Source organism: Corvus brachyrhynchos, unplaced genomic scaffold (assembly GCF_000691975.1).
Source record: "Corvus brachyrhynchos isolate BGI_N302 unplaced genomic scaffold, ASM69197v1 scaffold84, whole genome shotgun sequence".
Classification (NCBI taxonomy): Eukaryota; Metazoa; Chordata; class Aves; order Passeriformes; family Corvidae; genus Corvus; species Corvus brachyrhynchos.
Genome location: NW_008237434.1, coordinates 1,638,481 through 1,661,674, shown reverse-complemented (window position 1 = coordinate 1,661,674; position 23,194 = coordinate 1,638,481). Strand labels below are relative to the sequence as shown.

General features: G+C 37.8%; 1 protein-coding gene across 3 annotated transcripts in view; it reads right to left on the bottom strand.

Annotated features, from left to right (window-relative positions):
• Positions 1 to 140: 140 nt before the first annotated feature.
• Positions 141 to 23,194, bottom strand: part of FAM126A (family with sequence similarity 126 member A) — a 40,179-nt gene continuing 17,125 nt past the window's right edge. Inside the window, exons 3-12 of one of the 3 annotated variants that reach the window (XM_017731192.1) lie at positions 20,970 to 21,071; positions 17,156 to 17,335; positions 14,372 to 14,452; positions 13,859 to 13,974; positions 13,450 to 13,545; positions 11,674 to 11,790; positions 10,828 to 10,915; positions 10,187 to 10,346; positions 3,764 to 3,978; positions 2,699 to 2,815 (exon numbers count right to left, since the gene is read on the bottom strand). In XM_017731192.1, the coding sequence (XP_017586681.1) occupies positions 2,801 to 2,815; positions 3,764 to 3,978; positions 10,187 to 10,346; positions 10,828 to 10,915; positions 11,674 to 11,790; positions 13,450 to 13,545; positions 13,859 to 13,974; positions 14,372 to 14,452; positions 17,156 to 17,335; positions 20,970 to 21,071 (1,170 nt within the window). In that variant the 3' untranslated portion in view covers positions 2,699 to 2,800. Of the gene's footprint in view, positions 2,816 to 3,683; positions 3,979 to 10,186; positions 10,347 to 10,827; positions 10,916 to 11,673; positions 11,791 to 13,449; positions 13,546 to 13,858; positions 13,975 to 14,371; positions 14,453 to 17,155; positions 17,336 to 20,969; positions 21,072 to 23,194 lie in introns of all 3 variants that reach the window. The other 2 variants (XM_017731191.1, XM_008631342.2) reach the window with 2 other exon arrangements.

Below are 23,194 nucleotides of genomic sequence, written 5' to 3'. Positions count from 1 at the left end.
AGAAACAATTATGAATTAAATGAAACAAACCAAAACCAGCAGAATTCTCAAAAATTCTAGCCCCTCAACACTACCTCACAACTAATACCATAACAAATATTTCTCTACTGCAATTTTATTTATTTATTCTAGTTTACGTCAATTTAAATTACTGCAATTTTTTTCCAGTGTACTCTTAGACCCTGCAAAGGATTAGGAAACTGCTGTAAGTTCTGCAGGTTGTTTCTTTCCAACATCTAGATCCAATTTCAAGAGAAGGAAGAGCTCTACATTCAGTGTGTGTAGAGACAGCCAGTGCCTACTATCAGCTGCCTAACACCCTGCTGCTGCTCGTGGTTAAGCATGTCCAGCAGCCAGATGCATGAGTCAATGTGAAACAAATGCTCTGTCTAATGTGTATCGCAGAAAAACCTATTAAAAAAGGCTAAATTTTCTACTGTAGAAAGTATTTACAAAAACAACCTCGAAGAACCAGTTCTTCTCACTGGCCAAAGTATTAAAAACTAAACAGGGAAATTTGTAGTTTATCCATTAGGAATACAAGTTTTCATGTAAAATTAGGAAAAGACTTCACTGTAAAAAGGTGAAGTACTGCATTACTGGAATAGAACAGTGTCACACAACGAAATGAAGAACGAGAAATTGTGGCACATTCCTTTGAACTCAGGCTCTCAGGTAAATACCAACACCTACAGGCTGATGGGGTTGTTCTGCATACTTTGGTGAATTCTCACGAGTGTACACCTCCTGTCTCTGGTCTTATTAGAACAATTATACAGCTTACTTACCCTTTCATTAATTAACCAACTTATTAATTGCTATAAACCTGAATAACATTAGCTGTTTAAGTTACTTGTGCTTCAGTTTAAGTCAAAAAGAAACATCTAAACTTATCTCCAGGCAAATGGGAAAGTCTACCAGGATTTTAGTGTTTGTTTTTCTTACAATGTTCTTGACAATAATGGATTAACAGCTGCAGATATCTGGACAGTTGGGAGCAACTATGCCTTAGCTCTTCATCCTGTTTCTCCATTCATAATAATATATTGTCTGTTCATCAGCTAATAACTGCTACCGGAGTGGTTTTGTCAGCTACTGCTGCTTCAGATTTTTGCATAAGAAGTTTTTAATGTCCATTTTTAATTAAAATCTCAACATTATAAAAGTTATTGTCAAATTCACTGAAGGTTAAAGGTTAGGTAAAACCTTGAACAGGTTGCTGGTTTAGAATTTTAAACTAGAAAAATAATAGATATAAAAAACCCTACGAATTACAGTGCTAGTTATATTTACATTGTCATTTCCCTTTGTGCTTGCAAGTTACTGAAAGTAAACATCCTTTGGTAGTATTCTCTTAGTCTCAAGCACGAAACTCATGTTAAGCACATTCACACTCCTGATTTGCTTGAGTCAGTGCAAAGGGCTCATATTTCTACCTAACATTGGTACATAAGCACATCTCTTCCCCACAGACAATAAAAATACTGATGACCAACTTTTCAGGGGGTAGTTTTGGAACTGATATTTAAGAATCCTAAAGCAAGAGTCTGTTGCATAATTTTTAATCTAAAGAGTGACTACTATAGCAATTGATAATAACTCCCAGCCACAAGCACTGCTGCTGTATTATTTTAGGCCCAGTTTTGAAGACACACAGGTAAACCAAAACGCATCTAAAATTGGACTTATACAGGAATAAAGACATATGCACATTGCAACATGTACTAACTACCAATACAAAAGCCACCAGAACATCAAACACTGAAGTGATGCCTCTAGTTTAACCTTACATGTAAGCACAGCTTGCTCATGGCTAAAGTATGACAATGTTTGTTCTTACAATGCTCTTCCAAAATTGCATGACAATCCTGCAAGACTCCTCCTAAAAAGAACCCTAAGTACTTGCAGTTTTGCCTATGCCAAGTGTTAGACAAAAAGCAGAATCTGGGAGAGAGGCTCTATTTGTTCCCTCATTGTACATCTGTAAGAAGCCACACACCTTGGTCAGTGACAACCAACCAATTAATGGTTGTTCAGTTGGTGAAGGTATAAACTTTTCATGAAGCTGTAAAGCTATCAGAAATTGACTCAAAATAATTATAACTGTTGTCTATTCACTATTACTGTCAAACATGAGCCAAGTGAGAATTTATGGGTTTGAGATTTAAGGAAGTAATGTATGGCATATTAAAAAGCTTAATGTACCAATATCAGGATAAAGTCTCAGTAATTTATTTTTCATACTGGCCAATTTATTATCAATCTGTTGACAAAGTTATGCTAATACTAGGAGGTCGCTGCTGATTAGGTTGTTTGCTTAAAATAGGAAGATCTGTTCTTTCTGTTCCGTATATCAAATTTTCCTCCTGAAGACTGCAAGCTGAAAACCTGTTTGCCTCTGTACCAGAGACACCACCACGATTATTTGGAACTGTGACACCACTGACCTGTTCAAAGGATTTACTAAACACAGTAGTGGTCGTTCTGGCCAGGCTATGGCTGCCAGGCTTAGGCAGGGACTGGCTGGTTGTCAGTGTCAGTCTCTTCAGAGAGACAAGCTCTAGATTCTCACTCATGGCTCTCTGAGTTTGTTTTCGTGATAAGTGCTCTCTGCAGGTTTCCCCTTCTTTTTCTTTTCCTCCAGGTTTGCTTCCTCCAGACCTTCTCTGACTCTTCCCTAAGAGGTTCTTGCTGCTCATGGTGCTGCTGTTAGATAGGGCAGACTGACTTGTACTGGAAGTAGCCCTGGAGTAAAACCCTTCATCGGTTTCAGATACTTCTATCAGTTCTTCTTCAATTGCTAACTCAGAGTTATCTGTATGATAGAAACAGAAATAAAAAATTAGCAATTGACTGTCTCACAAGCATCGATTTTACATATTGCTCAATTTTGGTATTTATAAGCATGAAGCCATAAAGCAATAGAACAGAGAACAGAAGACAACACTTACCTATTCCATGACATATTGGAATTAAGGTTCATTAGGATACAGAGTTACAGCACGTAATGCTGCATTAACTACATCAAAAAGCATGCCCCCAATCTCATTTTGTTGTGATTTTGAAAGGGAAAAAAAAAAGAAATGCAGTCTTGTTAATTCATGCAGGAAATTAGAAACTTAGAGATTAGAAAGTACCATACACAACAAAAAAAAAGTGTAAATCTCATTTTGAGCAAGTGATCCACTACACAATTTGGCAAAGCTTGTTAATTACAGAGGTATGTGATCAATGCCCCAGGACACCCAATATGGCACCTGCATGTTTAGCAACCCCAAGAATGCTTTAGGACTGAAAGGTCACTCTCTGCATCACAGGTCTGGTGGTACCAGCTGGAAACTCAAGCACCACATGAGATCTCCAGTACACCGTGAAAGGTAGAATTTGGGAAATCTGAGTTACATAGCAAGATACCTTTTACATCCATTTTGATGGATTTTTCATACCATTGATCACTGGATTTTGTAAACTCAAATAAATATGCTTAATAAACTCAAAGGCATGTTGAGTCTTGGTGTATTCTCTCCAGATTAAATAGATCTACTTGTAAGTATGTCATTATCGTCTGTGGCACAAAGCTGTGTGCAATACATGCAACTGTGTTATTACGCATGCAAATATATTAACTGCATACTTTAATTCTTGAAACATGCAGCAGTGACCCTTTCAATCAACAGCAGTACCTTAGAGTGCAGCTACAAGTGCTCTGCTAAAACTGCACTCTGCCAGATGAGTTTATTCCATCCTCCATCATTTTTCTTACAGATTTTTGCCTCCTGATTTCTGGCATGCTTTTGCTGTCAGTTCTAGGATCTGTAGCTGTTTCCTGTACTCCCTGTAAATGCTGAACATCATTCTCTGCTAGAGCTCTGCTCTTTTCCCCATTCCCGGTCCTTTCTCCAGCCACACTTGTGACACTAATCTCAGGTATGATAAAGTTGCCCAATTCAGTAGCATCATTACCATTCTCTGGTTGTTCTAGAATTAAAGATGGATAAGAAAAAAAAACAAACAAAAGATGTCTGAAACAAAACATGAAACAAAAGCCAATAGATACAGATGACTTAAGCATTATAAATTAAAGCAGATGTACACATATTAACCTCTTGTTAATTAGCAACATTAGCAAGTATGGAATTTTGCTTTATTTCTAAAGTTGCAGTCTTCAATCTTCCAGTTACTAGCCTGCACCACATACTGGAAAGGCCCACACTTGGTCTTTCAAAACTGAAATTTCTGAGGGTCATGAATCAGATTAACAGAAACCAAAGAACAGTTCATAATTCCCTTTTATGACTATATTCTCTGTATCACCATGCTAGAGTGAAACTTGCTTTTACAATGAAATGGCATATCAACTTCATGTATTACCATTCAAGACTAGAAATTCTACACGTACAATGTCACGATGCTGCACCACGGTCAGCCTCAAAACTAACAGTAAAACAACTAAGCCAACTCAAGCACACTTTGACTTCCATTTTCTTCCTACATTTCAAAAAACTATATTCAACCAGAAAGATATTTCTGGATACCCCAGAAAAACTAGTGGAGAAGAACGCTGTGGCACAGAACTTGACAAGACTAAAAATGCACAGCTCAGAATAAAGCTCAGCTGAATCTCTGTTTTATTTGTAATGCAGCTCTTTCAGACCAGAGGATTAAGTAAGGACCACCCAGACTACACTTCCAGTCTGCTACTGCACATGACAGAAGCTGGCAGCACATTGAACTGACAGTATGAAGTCCAAAACCAGAGGAATTTACAATGAGATGATTTTTCACAGTGGCAGCTCTAATGCTTTTAAGTCGAGGGGATCCCCTCTTCCTCCTGTCCCCTCACTGAAGACTCTTGTGTAGGCACAGTGTACTTCTAGGTCAGATGGGCTCCAGCACTGGGCTTTTCACTACCTTTGTGCTGTCTGCACTGATCACAACTGAGCCAGAACGTTATTCTGGCAGGGATGGACATCAGTGTCCCCTGGTGTAAGAGCTATCCCTTATTTTACCTGAAAATTCTAATAATCGTAAGTCTTTCTAATTAATCAATGACCAATGAAAGCATCTATTTAACAAGCTGCACTATCCAAAGGAAATTACATTAATAACTGATGCTATTTGCCACTAAATTCCTGGTATTTGGGAGGAAACTCAAAATAAATCCATTTACTCCTAACAGCACTTTCTGCAAAAGTCTTCTATTGTTAGTAGCAAAGGTAACAAGGAGCACCATGAACTGCAATAGTAATGATGTGAATAAACAATTGTGATTGTATATAGCCTTTTTTTCCTAAAAACACAGGAGCAGAAAGGTTAGTGAGGAGAGAAGACCAATGCTCTGACTGGCCTCAGTACTCTAAATTCACCAGGGTGAAGAACATGTGCCTTGCCTATAGCAATTTTCAGAACTCCTTCCTGCTGCCCCAGAGAGAGAGAAGGACGGAACAGAGTTTAACTGTCAGTCCCTTCCCCACCAAGGGCAGAGAAGCACCAATTATCCAACTCCAAAGAAAGAAGACTCAGAGCACACAGCAGAAATCAGAAAAACAAGAAGATTGGTTTTGTTTTGTAAAAGATTCTGTATAAAAGCAAACACAGTTATTGTTATTTGGTGGTGTGCATTTCTAAATGAAACATCTTGCTGTGGTATCAGCACTTTACCCACCATTGCTGCATTCCCACAGCTGTGTAACCATTGCTACAATGAACTGAGGAAAAAAACCCCAAAAAATTAAGTTTTACTCATTATCATTACATCTAAAGGAAATACACCTTTCTCCAAGTTTAACTGACTACAGGAGGAAACTAATGGAAAAAATGGGATGCTGGGTATCTCAGCTCCCATTAACACTGTCTACCATAGCACCTACAGTCTCTGGGCAGGGATAAGACGACACAATCCATGCCCTTTAGAGCAGCAAACTCTCTTTATTTTACAGCTCTTAAAACCATCCAAACCAAACTCTCAGCTTCATAGTGCTTGGTTGCGAAGATAACACTGCTTTCAAGATGGACAGCTCTGGGGGTCTAGCCTTGAAGAGAGAGATATTAATACCCAGTGCACAAGGTAATGTAGCAAAAGAGAAAACCAAGGACATTGCTGGATAGTGTAGAGACAAAACTGAGTAATTATGTCAGTTTGAATGTTAACATAAATACACCCATAGCAGTTGAAGGAAAATGAATTTGGTGCCACATTTCAGAACGCTTTGAGTAGTACAATCAACCCTGATAAATGCATTTCAAGTTTGCTAACTGCTAAAACTTAATTCAAAATTACAGTCTACCTTTTTACTACACTTGCCTAGATTATTTACCTCAGTCTGCAAAGGCAAACTGCCCATTCAGATTGTAATTCAATTTTAACTCCCACAAGCTCAAGCTGCATGTCCTGCACAACTGTGTTAGCATATTTAATTAGCATAAAAGCATCAGGCTTATACCCCAAGATTAGCATTAATTTCAGATTCTTGCAAGTTACAATTATTTCAGGAATTAATACTGTTAAAAAAAAAAAAAAGTAAGAAAATTCCACAGAGAGAATTCAAAGACTAGTATTTCTAAACCCTGTGTGCTACATGGAAGTCAATTTCTGCAATGAAGAAAAAAGTAACTTCTTGTCCTTCTTTGCTAGTTGACGTCTTTGTTCTTGTGTTACTATCTTACCAACATCTGGTTAGCTCTTCTCAGCCTGTTACATCAGAGTGTTTCTGTTACACACACCTCTACACGAAAGAGCTAATGCTCCCCTTCCGCTGTGATAATTTACAGGCAATCCAACAGCACTAAATAATTTGTTGCTAAGTAGTGGCTAGTATCAGCTCACTCTATAAATGCTACCCATTTGTGATTAGATGGATCCATTTTGCAAATCACCCTCACCTTTAGTACCTCTAAGGTACCTACCTACCTATCTGTAAAGTCTGAATTCACAATACTAATTGAATTTAAAAAGTCCTTTTAAGTAACTTGCTCTTAATGAACAAATTACAGGGTTAAGTATCACAAGAGGAGTCAAGCTTTATTCAAAACTTACTTCAATCTAGAGTTCTAGCAAAGGCTAGCAAGATCTAATGTCTGAAAACTTTTATAGTAAAATCAATTATTTAAAAGATAAAAAAAAGCCCATGCTTCTCAGCTGGAAATGTGATTCACTGGGATTCTTCTATTTTATTTTACACAAAATTAGTGACTGAAAATTGCTGCCCTTGCTTCCCCAAGAGATAATTTGCTTCATCAGATCTCCGAGTCCACATAATGTATAACAACAAATACCTCTCAGCTGTCTCCTCTGACTTCCTAATCCATTTAGACTCATTTTTATTATTTTAAAAATAAGAATAACCCCCCAAATACATTTTTCCCCTTACACTGTGAGAGAGAGAGAGAGAGAGAGAGAGAGAATAATGGTCAGGAGGTGCAAGGTGTGTCATCTAATTTCTACCAATTCCAGTATTCATTTTAATTCAAGCAAGGATCTCTAAGCACAAGCCTTGTTATTCTTTCTGCACGCCGACCCTGAAGATGTATTTCGTATCCTTCTTTCCTCAGGAATTGTGTGGCACTGAATTCAGAATTTTGAAAATGGGTTACCATCCACTCGGACTTTAAAAAGGCCTTCTAAGTCACAAACCAAAGTTTTGTTAAGATTTTATAATGAAAATTTTGAGGAGATTAGCCAAAGTGATTTACGCATGGAACATTTACCATTTGAAACAACACAATTGGCAGTCACTTAGCTAGATACCACAGATTCAGCTTTGGACTCTAAATTAGCCTAATATTTGCATAGGCTTCAAATTTACCACTACTCCCACAACCTGCCACACATTCCACTCCAACCCACCCTAACACCAAGTGATTTTCTTCCTCTTCATTAAATCCTCCACTGTTGAGACAAATCTAGCTTTTCCCCAGAAACCCAAACAAAATGTTCACATGAGCTGTTTTGAGAAAGTCCTTCAATCTTCATCCCTGAACATTGACTACTCCTTGCTTGGATCACCCTAACTAGATTATTGCTGTTTCTCTCAACTTGTCCTACTTTATAAGACTCTTATGAAACACAGCATTCCACCCCACTTCTGAGTTCAACTGGCATTCTCATTTCCCTTTCACCTTACTGTTATTTCCTGCAGGGCACACTTGTCCCACACTTTTTTCCTTGAACTTCACCAAGCCACACTCCCTGCAAGGAGGCAGTAACTGTAAAAACTTCTCTATTTCTGTATTTGCTGAAAATTTTGCATTCTTATAAGGATGTCTCCAATACTCATTTTGTAACATTTTGGTCTCCTGTAAACACAAAGGGAACGTTTATTTTAATACACTTTCAATTTCTCTGGATGAGCTAGCACTCAGTATCTCTGCTCTGTGTTACCCTCCACCATCTCATTTGAACAAGCATCAAAACCACTCAAAAATAATACCTAACAAAATTGCCAAGCTTCAGATGACGTTTGTCCATTTAAAAGCTAAGATAGCATACAGTTCTCTCGCATCTGGTCAATAGTCCGTGCTTAATAAATTTAAGGCTGAAGAAAGAAAAATAAAATGGTCCTTAGCAGCCTTGAGATGTCAGTAATGACCTGCTACTCCAACTCACTAAAGACACTAGTGTTTTGCTCCTCTGGTCTGTCTGATAGTTTTAAGCAGTTTTTGATTAATTGAAATAAAATTTGGTTATTTTACCTTTCTTCTTTGTCCTTCCCCCCCTCTGGCAGCTTACTATTGGTACTACCACCACAAATGTGTTCTACCACCAAGCATTTCTCAACCCTTACCTGAATTACCTCTTGGCCAATTTATGACAAGTAACTTGGCAACATTTTTCTAACTGAACTGTCCATATGCTACAAAAGCTCACAGACTACACATCCTACAGAAATTTTAATGGTACTAAAAAATCTTCAGTGAACCTATTAGAAAAGCAGTCTTATCTACACTCACACACTTAGCCTATTACTAGGATTACAATCCCAAGAGAACAGGCCATTGCCAATTCTGATCGCTGGTCCAGCAGCTCTTCCTTCACCTGAAGGTGGCAAGGGTAGTGAAATACAACATTTAGACCCACAGCATCTCTTGCTGGTACTGCTGCTTCTGCAGTACATTCGGCACCACTTTTTCCTGCTTTTCAGCCCAGACTTGTGTTCTGCTTTGTGGAAGCCCTCACACTAGTCTGCCCAAATACATAGGTTTTGGCTGGAACGGAGTGAATTTTCTTCACAGTAGCTGGTATGAGGCTGTGTTTTGGATCTGGGATGGAAATTGTGTTGATATTTTGTTGATGCAGGGATATTTTTGTTATTGCTGAGCTGCACTTGCACAGATCCAAGGCCTTTTCTGCTCCTCATCCCACCCCACCAATGAGCAGGCTGGGGGTGCATAAAAAGGTGGGAAGGGACACAGCTGGGACAGCTGCCCCCAACTGACCCAAGGGGTATTCCAGACCATGTGACATCATACTCAGTGTATAAAGCTAGGGGAGGAAGAAGGAAGAGGGGGGATATTTGGTGTTTGTCCTCCCAAGTAACTGTTAGGCATGATGGAGCTCTGCTTCCCTGGGCATGGCTGAACTCCTGCCTGCCCATGGGAAGTGGTGAATTAATTCCCCATTTTGTTTTGCTTGCAGGCACAGCTTTTACTTTATCTCATTAACTGGCTTTGTTTCAACAAGATTTCTCACTTTTACTCTTCCAATTCTCTCCCCCATCCCACTGTAGGAGTGAGTAAGTGGCTGTATGCAGCTTAGTTGTTGTGTGGGGTTAAACCACAACACCAAAACATTGTAATTTATCCCTCTACCCTTAATTCCAATTTTTATTTAAGTACTTTAAGACAGATGATGTTCTGTGATAAAGCTGTTAAATATTTACTTTGCTTCAAGTACTAGAAACTACTTTCCAGAAGAAAGCAGGAACATCATTTTCAAAGAGAGCAGTAATTGTGTACACCTCCCTTTAACAAAAAGGGTTTGTGTGTGCTGCATTTTTTTTAAACCATGGTTAAGTAAATAAACAATATACTTCATCTGAACTGTATTGAGATTCCCATTCACCAGTCAAGAAAATAAAATTCTCCAAGTTGCTGCTTGCCTATAAGCAATAAATATGTGAAATAATAAAATTCTCAATATTCTTTTAAAACCATGGGAAAAGAATTCATTGCAAAATGTGTTTCTTACCATGCCTTTTCCATCTATGCCCTCTTATAGACATGCTAGTCACTGCATTTCTTGATATTCTGGATGAAGTAGGTGTAATTTCAACCTGAATACATCTTGTACCTTCTTTACTAGATTTCATGGCACCCTGAGGCAGTGAAGCTTTTATTGCATTAGCAACCTAGAACAGAAGAGATGCACTTAAGTTCTTATCACAAAGGTCCAAGAATTCTGTTGGAGATTCTTACTATTTCAAGAAGAATACTCTGTACAATTCCAATTTATGGTCAAAAAGCACGCCCCCCTTTCGCATGGCCTATAAAGAATGCTGACTGCAATTAGCTCTCAGAACTAATACTTCCCACTTTCTTAAAACAAAGTTTCTAGTTTCCAGATGTGGCTACTCCTTCAGAGTTCTGCTGCACTATTATCTTAGTTCTGAAGGCTCAGAAGTGTTCTACTGAAAACAGCTTGGTCACTAGGAAACATGACACCGTAATTAAGTGGAGTGAAAAGCCCTGTGTAGTGTGCACTTACAGATCGAGCTGTGTGCACAAGCACAGATTTAGGTTCCTGGTATCATCTTGTATCATGCATGTTCACAGGAAGCATTTCCCAAGCTAAAAATTTTACTCAACAAACTGCTGAAATAAAATACCTACCAGCAGAGGTTCTGGATACAGTTCAAGCTGTGCTCTATACAAAACATCATCCATAGCTTTACGAGCCAGATCCCATTCTCCATTATAACTGCAAAGGTAAAATTATACATAATAATAAGCATCAACAGATCAACCTTCTTGGTCACAAAGCCCTCACATATCTGCTGTTCCTTAAGAGTTCAGTTTAGAGGATTGGAACTACTTGTGTTTGTTAGCAGTAAGCTTGCTATTTAGAGAACTTTGAAGTAGCATCTTCAAAACTTCAAACTTTGAAGTTTTATTTTCACTGGCCATTCCAAGCAGTTTAAGAATTGTATTATTAGCTGTTGATCAGCTACTCATGAAATATTCTGAAAAACAAACAGGAATTTTTAATATTACTCCACCTTTTGAGTATTCCTGTATTACTAGTCTCCAATTATTTCAGTTACTAAGAAAGTAATTAAGAAAGAAACTAATTTCACATATTAACATGACTATCAAATGGTAGATGACATCAGCATTTCATTTAAAAAAAAATAAAACCCCTTTTCTATAACTAGACTGACATCAAAACTAACCATGCAAAGATGTGGACAGCAGACAATGGCTGGAAAAGGCTTTTTACAGTATTTTCTTCCCATCAGCAGTTACACCTATCAAGTGCTGCTCTAACCATCTTTCCCAGCATGACACAGGTAACTTCATCCAGCTACTGTCTCTTCCCAAGGACCTTACCACTAGACACAACATCTGCCCACTAGAAAATGAAATGGCCCCAAGGTAGCATGTCTGAACAAGTACACAAATTAGGCTGGCATTTCTCTATCTTGTATGCATATTAGAAAAAAAAAAAAATCAACTTACAAGGCATAATAGATCCCTGTTAGCATTTGCACCATGAATTCAGATGAAACTGGAATCCTGCTGTTGACTCCCTTGTACTTTCTCACTTGTTGGCGAGGATATCCACAGACACAAATTCTAAAGAAATCATACAGTTGTCATTAGTAAGTACTGTGGAACCCCCTTTGTGGTTTATGTACTTTCAATACTTCACCAGTGTTGATTAGTTTTTAGAAGCCTTGAGTTACTTCTTCTAAAAATGCAAGAATGACATACAAGTAAGATAACATTCTTATGAAGAGAAACTTAGTAACTGCCCCAATGCAAAAAAATTTGGATTTACTACTTGAGATCAGCACAAAATACTTTGTGCTGTAGTTTTCATATTGACAATCCATGTTTGTAATTTAGGAAAGTGATAAAAATTGAATTAGACTTACTAGAAGAAAGCACATTCATTGTAGATCTTAAAGAAAAATCCCTAAATTCCACATTACTCAAACCAATTAACAGAGTTATTCTTTATCTTTAAATAGCAGAATATAAATTCCACCACATCCAAACAAGACACTTAAAAATATTCTGGACTTCTGACACATATTCCCCATATTCTAACATGCTGTCTATTCTAATATGCTGTCAGGGTAAGATTTTCAGTAAGCAGAGAAACAAGAATGACAAAACCAGTCAGGAATGAAGAACTATGAAAGAAGTTAAATTGTATAGCATTAAATAATTCAGTACCCAAACATTCAGCATTTTGAAGTAGAAAGACTTGCTTGCATCTACTGGTAACTTGCTTGTGGTTTTTTTGGATGCTTTAAAAATTATTTATTCCAAATACAATCAAAACTTAATCAAGCAGAATAAGCAACATCAGCCTCCTTTCCTCAATCCTTAGCTTCTAAACATGTTTTACCTCATATTTTAGAGCAGTTTATCTAACAGAGATCTTGTAAAGACTCTTGTAAATATTGCCAAACACTCCAAGGTCTCTTGCCTCCTTTGAAGAGAAGGAAATCTTGCAGGCAAAACATTATCATGCTTTAGTTGTGAGAGAACTACGAACTACAACTAGAAGAAAGTTGCTGCAGTTGACTTCTGGGTCTCTTGGGTTTCCTGGGTTAAGGAGAGCATTCTAATTTTTCCCTTAACCTACAGTCCACTTTTGAAAATCTAGAGACAAACATGTTTACTACCCGTTTCTCTTATTTGAAAAAAGAAATTGATCAAAAAATAGGCACTGTAATTAAAGCTGAGCTGTTTTGTTTTGAGGTCGGGGTGGGGGGGTGTTGGCGTTGTTATTTTGGTTTTTTGAAGCAACAGCTGATTTTGGAAATGCTCAACGTATCCATAAAAATTAATGTATTTTTAGTTTTAACACCTACTATAATTTCAAGAAAGTTTCAACCTGCACAGCATCCAAATTTATTTAGCAAACTTGCAATGCAAAATACACCACAATTTTAAAAAATGTTTCTGGTTTTCTTTAGTTAACAGAACTACAACTGCTGTTATTAGAAAAAAAAAAACAGTTCCCTTTGACTTCTCCTCTTAAGGAAGAAGCTTAACCTGCATATAAACCAGGTTACTGTTTCCCCATTTTGAGATCTCAACCCAAAGTTACATAAGAGATACTTCAATAGCAAATAATGCAGCTGTAAACACTTATGAAAAGAAGCCAAGTTTAAAAGCAGCCTTTGGGAACTTGAAGCTTGTTTTTATAGAAAAAGTCTAAACGGATGGCCTTTCAAGTTGGAAATGCCATTTTAAGTGTAAACAACCTACAGAAATTACCTTGAACAAATCTGACACAATGACTGAAGAGACATTGCAGGCATGTAGCTTAAGGCAGCATTGTAACAGAGCAGAAGGAAAGTCAGCACTTCAAACCTGGGATTTGAAAGAAACATTGGAATTCCATTACCAATTTTATTCTTTAAAAGAAAACAAGTTTACATGGAATTTTTAAGAGTTATTTGAACAGATTTGGCATTGCATTTCAATAAAATCAAAAACTGCATAAGCTTTTCCTCTACATGCCCTGCTGATCTTTCTGCATCTACATTTACACGTGTTTAGAAACAAAAAAGCACATGACAAAACACAACATACACCTATTCTCCTTCAGTCTACAACTGTACTAAAAATTAGAAGCTCAGATCCGTTACGGACCCTCAAACAAAGTCTTGTGATACAATTTCACCTGTTCTGGGCTGTCAGCATCTCCCTCTGAGGATGAGGTCCACTGTACACAACCCTGGACAAGCCATGCTGTGACAAAGCTCCTTCAGTGAGAGCCATAGAGCCAATGCTGGAAGGCTAAAGGAAAAAAGGGTCATTCAGAGCACGTCCACCTTAAATCTTGCTATAATGCAAGTGAAAATAGACAATAATAAGCGTCACCATATTTATGTATGAATTTTCAACAGGTTTAAGGTTATCTGACTGTTTAGAGAAGTCATTTTACACCAGATAAGGTATATGGCTTCAGAAAAAAAAACCAAAAACATACTTGCTGCACGGGATTGGAATTATGACTATTCAATCTTGGAAAGGCCTCAGAGACCAGTCAGCAGTACTCAGAAATCTGACAAACATGTTCCTATGTCATCATACAACATGTTAAAACTACTTTTCACTTTTGCTCTTAACAAACAGGCCTCCAAAGCATACTGCCCTTCTCAATCAGGAATTTCACTTTGTAGGTGTTACTTACTTCATGATAGACAGAAGGTTTGGACAAAGATGGAATTGTGAAACTCAGCACTTTGCTATGTCCCTCTTTGTCAACTATCTCCTGAAAAATACAGAAGATACCAATGGTTACACTGTACTACAGAAAACAGACATCCAAAAATGTTAAATGCTATTATAAGGACTGATAGGGATACTGTAACAATCCAAGCTGCAAGCTGGAAATTATCTCTCTATTTGCTTTCTATCACAGCACATTTTGTTTGTTTATGAAAACTCTTCAAATAACTAGCCAAGGGGTACATCCATTTGCATGCATAATCCACCTTAAAAACAATAACAGTAAACATCATATTTAAACAGCATTATCTTTCTTTAATTATACACTATTTATTAATTGTGAAGGTTAACAATCAATAGTTCTGTTCTGAAAACTATTAACCATCAAGTAATCACTCTACGAGTAATTTGTTTTAGAAATATTACAGCTCTGGAATGATGGCAGCCTCATATGATTTGACAGCAGCAGACCACAGCATTTGCAAAAGCCCAAGTCTGGTAACTCTCTATGGAATTAAAAGAAGCATGGATGCAAAGCTTTAGAGAAGCTACTTTCCTGAAAGATACCACCACAGTAGTAGACTAAAGGGTAAGGCAAAACAAGATGTGGTTTTGCACCACAGAAGAGCACTGGAGTATTTCAAATTAAAAACTTCCAAAGATCCAAAGCAGACTTGACCAGTAACAAACACCACACGCTAGATTTTACTTTTCTCTTCTCTAATTTTCAGCAGCTGATTTCATATATCCAGAAGCAATAATTAGAGAGAAGTTTCAGTGTCTCCTAACGCCCATGCCTTGGGAAGGCTGGAGGTCTAGCTTCACATAGTAATTATTAAATCTCCTGTCTTAAAAGAAAATATGAAGTGGTAAAGGAAGACTGAAAAGGATCAAAAAGGCACAAAGAGCTGTTTCTTCTGAAAAGCTGCACAGCTCCTCCACTTTCCACATAAACCACTAATACTTTAGTTTTTAATATTGTTCCTGCATCAATGTGGAAAAGATGTTCCTCAAAATATAGGAGAAAGGAAAAGAAAATGGCTACATCCAAATTTCTAAATTCTAAAAATATTAATATTTGTATTCTTCATTCTAATCAGATTTGTAATTAAGTTTCAGGAGTGCATTTCAAGATCTGAAGTGTATTAAAAAAAGCCCTGAAAACTACAGCTACGAAAGCAAAAAATTTCAACTGCATGCACTACCACAGTCCCTAAGCTGAAGGTAGAACAAACCAGTTCATGATCTCAAGGTTCAGCCACAATAATTCCATGCCCCTCACGATGTAACCAATTTAAAATTATTCTAAGCAGTATTTTTCATTTTTTGTTTTCCTTCAGTAAGAAACTGCAGGACTCCAACTGAACATGTTAAGTTTCCAAGAGTCCACCGTACGTATTTACATAGGAATTATTATTTATATTAGGCTTCGTATTTCCTCGGTTTTGAAAACATAAAAGTAGTTGGTTAAAGAGAAAATAAGTATCTAAGCAGGTCACCTACTACCTTTTCAACCTGTATACTAAAGAACAATACCATCATGATTGTTTCTGTTATAAATTTTATACGACATCAACAGCAGGGAAGAAGTCAGCGTGAGTACTGTGGCACTGTTCTACCAGAAGCATTCATTATGTCTTAAAGCAGAATGGGGAAAAAAGTTCCCAAAAGTCACACTGATCTACACCTTCCTAGAGAAGCTTGCTGTGGAATTCTTATGACCTGGGGCAGCTGGAGATGGAAAGCTGAGTTACTAATTGAGAAAGAAACTGTTCACAGCTAAGAGAGGATGTTACCAGACTGGTTTCAAGCTTAACTGTAAATGTAATCTCTTCTGGGAGAAAAACAAGTGATTACAGCCACATCCATGAACCATCTTATTATTCCATGACTTCATCATGGATATAAAGGAGTGAATCGCCTTAAGGCATAAGATAAGATCAAAAGCTTTTCAGGAACGTTCTTCTTGTCAGATACAACTAAGCATACAGAAACAGGCAGGAAGCCTGTACTCTGCCTCAAGAGGAGTGGAACAGGGCTCAGGTCTTTCAAATTAGACTCCTGGGTGAAAAAAACGTTTTCACTTGCTTGGTGAAGACACCTGTGATTATTTCTAGAAGATGGATAGCAGCTGCCTTCTCCACATTTTCAGAATGAGGAGACTTGAAGTTCATCACTATTTCACTTCACAAAAAGCCTTCCTAAAACCACCAGAAGAAACTACACTAACAAGAACTCCAACAGACATAATAAAACACTAAGTATTTTAAAATAACCATAAAAAGACTAAAATATGGTGCTTTTAAGGGTTCCTTATTAATTCTGTTCTTCAAAGCACAGATATAGCAACAAACACGATATTTTCATGTAAAATATTTTTTAAATGTCAAGGTTATTTCAAAATGGAGACCTTTAATTTCTCAAAGCTAAGCAATCTGTTCAGCAGTCAAGTATTAGTTGAATGTAATTTTCTTGTGGTTTTAGTCTAGATAGTCAAAATATCCCAGAAAATACAGGCAACAATTTCAAAAGCAGTGCCTCGAAAAGTTCTCAAGCAGAATGTGAGTTTAATCACCATACCAAGAAATAAGGAATAAAAAATTTAAGAACCACAGAAGGAGCAGAGAAAATATTGACCAAAGAATGAAAGTTCATGTTGTAGATTTCTGACGGACACTAATTTGAAGAGTTGAGACTGAAATAATCACTTCATTTCAATTCTGAAACAAAATCTTGAAATACAAACCAAGTTATAAACTCCTAGGAGAAGAGCCTCTATGCATCCACTGCTCTGCAAATCTCTGCTGGCTGAGACAGCAAGATAGCACCACATCAATTCTGGCAGAAACTGCAGCGTAAACCGTAGCAATTGTTCCTCACCACTGCGATAGAACTCAAAGAGCTGATGGCAAACTGGCTCCAGAAGCTGAAATACAAGTTACAATTGCGAATGAATAAAACATTACAAAAATCTGCAACTTTGTCTGGATCAATCCTTTAGCCAAAACTGTAAACTGATAAAAATGACATTTTATTTATTAGGGAGTGACTGATACAATAACTGCTCAAGTCACCTTACAAACCTTCATGCTCATAGCATACTTTTGGATGATAAACGTAAAGCCATTCATCCCATGTGAATAAAAAATTCCAGTGGCTGCTTTGCCTCATTTTTGACTCACTTCCTCCAGCCTCAAAGGCACAAATAGAGGATAGTTATCACACACCTCATACCATGCACTCAATTTCTCTAATATACAGGAAAAATACCTGAACAAAAGGTCACAAGGTCAAAAAATACACAAAAATTGCTAGAAGCTTTACCCACCTAGTGACAAGAGCCGTATAACACTTAAATTCCAAGTATTACAAAAACTTACTACACAACAGAATCAGTTTATTTTCCCACTCTCATTAAAATCTTCTAGAAGCTTCAATGTATTTATACATTTGAGACAGAAATGGGAAGCTCAAGAGTAATTTTAGAATCAAATTTGTTAAGCTAAGATACAAATGGATGTAAAACACTGAACTGGAAGTAATGCACTGAGCTAGATCAAGTTAAAAAAAGATTTTAAAACAATGATGCTATCAGCCTGCACTGTGTCCCTGGATTTAACGTGCCTTCTTGTGCTACCACCTACCTCTGCTATAAGGATGAAGCACTGTGTTAACCACTACATGTCAATGTACGGAAATTAGGAGATTCCCTAATTTTCTCCAGTAAGAAAATATTGTCAAATCAGCAGGTACTTTCAAAGCCAGCTGAACTACTAAACTCAGTTCTGCTATTTGTCTAGGTCACAACTTTAGTTCTAGTATAGTAAGTTTGTAGAAAAATAAGGAAGCAAATTCTATATTCATCCCTTTATTGAAGCAAAGGAGGTAAAATGACCAGAAGACCGTGCTAGAAAAATACCTGCTTGCTTTCTTAAGCTTTTCCTCCTGAACACAAAAAAAAGTCAAGTCAACATTTCTTAACTCCCAAAGTTACTTCTGAAACTTAAAGATCTTAGCAGATTTGAGTTCTTTTTTAAGAAGTAATCTGGGACAATCTGATCCATTCTAAAAAAAGAGGAACTTTTAGCTTCTGAGAGATATAGCTTCACTTAGGGAAAAACCATCTCTGAAAAATCTACAGTAAAGGCAAAAAAGCCACGCTGAGCTAAATTAGTCACCAGTTTTAAGAGCAGTACAGCAACGATCCTTCTAGAAAACTTTACCAGCAGATCTGCATTCCATCTTCAGCTTACATTTTTCACACAATTTGCATCCTTCCCGTAATGAAGTATCAGCTCTGAATGATGTGTTTGAACTTTAAAAGGCACATAAATAGCTGTGAAAGGTATCCATGTTTACATCGTTATCTCACTTGAGACAGCTTTGTATCAGCACATTTAATGCGTAATCAGTACAAAACCAGGTTTTCTTCCTCAAAATGCCACCACATGCTACAACCTAATATCAAAACACACTAATGACTGTTGCTGTTTCAAGATACCATTTTGAACTGCAAAGTTCTAAAAGGTATGAAACATTTTTTAATGCTGAAACAGAAGAATGTCCAAGCAATTTCATCCCTCGTCCTTTTAAGCTGCACCCAAGTGTGTTAGACACTCCAAACGCTTGCTGTTTCCTAATGCAAATGCCTGCATGGCTCCTATCTAAAAAGACAGCAAGAGTGTTTTAAGTAAAAAGCAGAAAATCTTCAATGTTTGAAGAAAAACCTGTCACATATTTATTTAATTATTTTTTACTGTTGGGAGTTTTTAGTCAGTTATAAGTCCTTTAAATCTTCTCATCTTCTGAAGACTCTCCCTTCATTGAACTACCTTTTTCACCTAGTAGTGGCCCAGGAACCTCAAAAGCAACTAACATAGTCTATGCAGCTACTATGCAGTGGATGTTAAACAAGTAGTACATTTATCTTACAAATGGGTAATTAATTTTTTGGAAAAGCAAGCCAAAACAACCCATATGAAAAGAAAATATGAACTAGCAGGAAAATGCAGTTACAGATGCAAATACACATGATTAGTTTTCAAATGCTTAAAAAAAAGAACACATCCATCCCGCAAAACAAGATGAATGACAATTTTACAGTACTGATAATTATTATAAGTACATATATTCGAAGGTGTACAAATGGGGTTGTTTGTCCACTTTTAAACCCAGCAGTATTTGTAGTGTTGAGGCATTAATCCTTCCCCTTTGCAGCACACATCCATGAGATAAGAGAGGCCAGCAAGCTGACATTACACAATGCAGCAAACAGATCTCAAAGAACAGTTAAAAGATATTACTCTTCTTTTTAACTGCTAGTTTGTAATTATTTTCACAATGTGGAAAGATCCAAGTCGCCTCTTCCACAAAATACCAGCTACTTGGGGAACGGCCCAAAAAAGATGTTAGGACTTCTTCCCAAGACAGCCCAACACTCAGTGTCAGCACCGGCTTTTCATTTCAATTCAAAGTCTCACTAACAGAGAAATACCTTGCCCCTGGAATTATCCCAAGAACCTTTTCAAGCAGAATTAGCAGCAGAATCCTGCTGCTAAGGCCCCTGAGAAACCTAGTGATAGCCAGAACTAGTAAGAAATCAAAGAACATATGAAAGTATTAATTAGGCTATCAACAGGGAGACTCATCTGATTAATTTACATTTTGATACACATTCTGAAGACCAGACAGGCTTGACTCAGTAGTTGGAATGACTCAGAATGCCTTTCTGAGCAGCAAATTAAAATTACATTTGTTCTTTGCTGGACAACCTGGGAGTTTCACTATCAGCATTCTCTCTAAAAGCATTAACTGAAAGCATTTTATCCTCTGACCTTTAGTATTTGCATAATCTCAAACTTTGGAAAGATGCCTTGGGTCTTTTCAGAAGAGGAATCAAGGATTTGGTGCAATTTTAAAATAATGCACAAAAGGATTTCTGGATGGTAGAAAGCAGTTAACAACACACAACTAAACTCAGCTCAGGATGTTCTGAACACACCCGGACACTTTAAAACAAGGGCAGTCATGGGATGTGGAACCTTCTTGGTACCGGTACTGAGAAAAGCTGCCCCTTTCCCCACCATTTTTTTCGTATCTTGCCATCATTTCAGTAGGGGTACATCCACTGTATAAATCCTTGTCTTTATATTGTATGTATTTCAAACAATAAAGAACCTAAAACCTAAGGAACAATTTAAAAAGGATAGCTAACCTAACTTTTTTCTCTTCCACTGTAATAGACAAGCTTCTGACACCCAGAGATCCACATTCAAGTGATAATTACAGAAAGAATTCTGTCAGACACAAACATCTTTTCAATTCCTTAATGTATTTTTCTATTCTATATCCAAGTCCTGAAGCCCATGAATGTGACCTACAGGATTACCTACGATCAGCAGGTTACAAAACTTACAATTTTTTTTCGCATGATAGTATGTCATTGCTAAGAACAAACTTTTTGAAGGCGACTATTCATCAATTAACTAGCATGCAAGGTCTTGGTTTCATTCTGCTAGTGTTATGTCAGACATTTTGGGTGAGAGATCCAAAATACTCACTTCACTCTGTGGCTCCTGAATTACTTTGTAAAGAGACGAAATCAAAGCAGTCTTGTCTTTCAAGCTGGTAGCATAGCTGGATATGGATGCTTCTGGCAGTGTCTGAAATAAAAATATTATAAGCAATTTCTATCATTAAAGTATGACAGCTATTTCAACAACTATTTTCCATCACAAGTTACTATTTATCAGAGTTTACTATAAACTAAACTTTGTTTCACAAAGAAATCCTCACATTTTCACACCATTGCCAGAAGACACACTGCATCCTATCATTTTGCAGTTTCATACAGAATGTAATGACAGCGGATGGGAAATGGATAAAAAACAAGTTGCAAAAATGCAACCCCCACTAAAATTTCACAGTGAGATGTCAGTCCTGTGAAACTTTTACAGTTTTTAGATCCATACTTCAAGGAGTTCTCAAGACCAACTGTACACAGGTAGTGAACATTATTACCAGATACAATAGTACTCTGGAAAAACACAAATTCCAGTTGACGCAAATTCCAGCTCCTCTCTAACACTAAACATATTTTCTGCCAGTACTTAAGAAGGTAAAATCTAATCTTTTTAACTCTTTAGAAGATGTACATTTAAATGTGCATAAGTCTTACAGTACTTTTTAACTCCAGTCCTTCAAAGGACTCCACTCCACAGACAGGAGAACGTATTTCTAGCATATCTAAGCAGACCAGGAGCAAAACCTACAGTCAAGTCTGGTACTCAAACCAGTAAAAGCATTCACCTATGATATACAGTTTCACTGCTCTCTGCCAGGAAGTAAGTCACCCCAGAGGCAAGGAAAAAAATCCTTTCAAAGCAGACATTTGTATTTATCACATGATCTCAGCAAAACCCAAGTGACGTTATGAAGCCGCTTTATTCCTTAACCGTCCGCTCAATGCCCAAGGACGCTGTGCCTTTAAGATGGACCTGGGGCCGGGGTCAGAGCCATGGACCCGAGGGGGCATTGAACGGTTCAGCCCCACGGCTCGGGGGTCTCTGGGGCTCGGGAGGGAGTGCTGGGAGCGCTGTGCTGCTCTTTGGGTTTGTGTTCTGGCTAGCGGGAAAAAGGTTCTGTTGGTTTGTCTTGTTCTTTTTCCCTTCCCTTCCCCCCTTGCCTCCCTTCCGTCCTCACCGATCCGGGGAGCCTGGAGGTGGCCCCGGCTGGTCCGAGACTGTGTCTCTGTTCCCTCTCCCGGAATTTGTTGTATTTTGAGGGGTTTTTTTCCCCTGTTTCCTTTTGTTTTGTTTGGTGTTAATAAACAGTTTGGTTTTTTTCCACTTTCACCTGCTGTGACCCACTTGTCTTATTGGTAGAGGAAAAGGGGAGAGGCCCTTTTCCCTTTGGAGGAGACGCTCACTCCAGAGTGTTTCCTCCTTAAGTTCTGTCTCCAAAACCGAGAAATAAATTTGGTGCCCAACTTAAGGGGCACGTGAAAGCGGAAAAAAACATTTTGGTTTGAATAACTTTTGTAGTGAGTTCACATCAGTAAAACCACACTGTTTAATAGTTTTTCTGTGGAACCTAACCATAAGTACATGTCCACAGCTATGGGCAGTCAGGTCCCTGGCTTACACCTTTTGTAAGTCAGGAATAAGAATCAGGACTGCCATTTTAATATGCTTGGTGTTAGTGATTTCTCGAAGTTTGTCTGAAGTAATGGAAACCATTGAGAATGTGTATGTTATGTTGTTTTTCCATCCTGGCCCTGGTAGTTTCCTTTTGGAATGTATTAGCAATTACACCCAGTTTGTTAGGGGAAAAGCAGGGGATGATAATTCCCAGCCCTTCATCTCCTTCTTCCCCTTCAGATCTGGCACGTCACCTTTTGAAAGTGTCCAGTTTCCCCTGGATGTTAAAGATACCACTTTTTAATGATGTTATCTAGCAGGGTTTCTCTATGTGGTCTCCAGCTTGTCTAAAATAAGGGCTGAGATTTCCAGAGGGGTTGCCCAGACACCTGCCCCAGTTGTGGAAAATCCTAAGTGGTGTGGGATATGGGAGGACATAGGCCAGACCCTGAAGCAGTTTTCTGACCCAGTAGCCTGGAACTTCCCTCCTGAATGAATTCAGAATCCAGCTGAGGTGAGGAAGTATCTGAAGGAAAGCTGCAATAACAACACGGATGAAAAGAAAAAGCTCATTGCCATGTGCTGGGTCCTGGCCAACGCTTACCGCATCCTGCTAGATACTGTAGGGCAGAAGATACAGACACAGG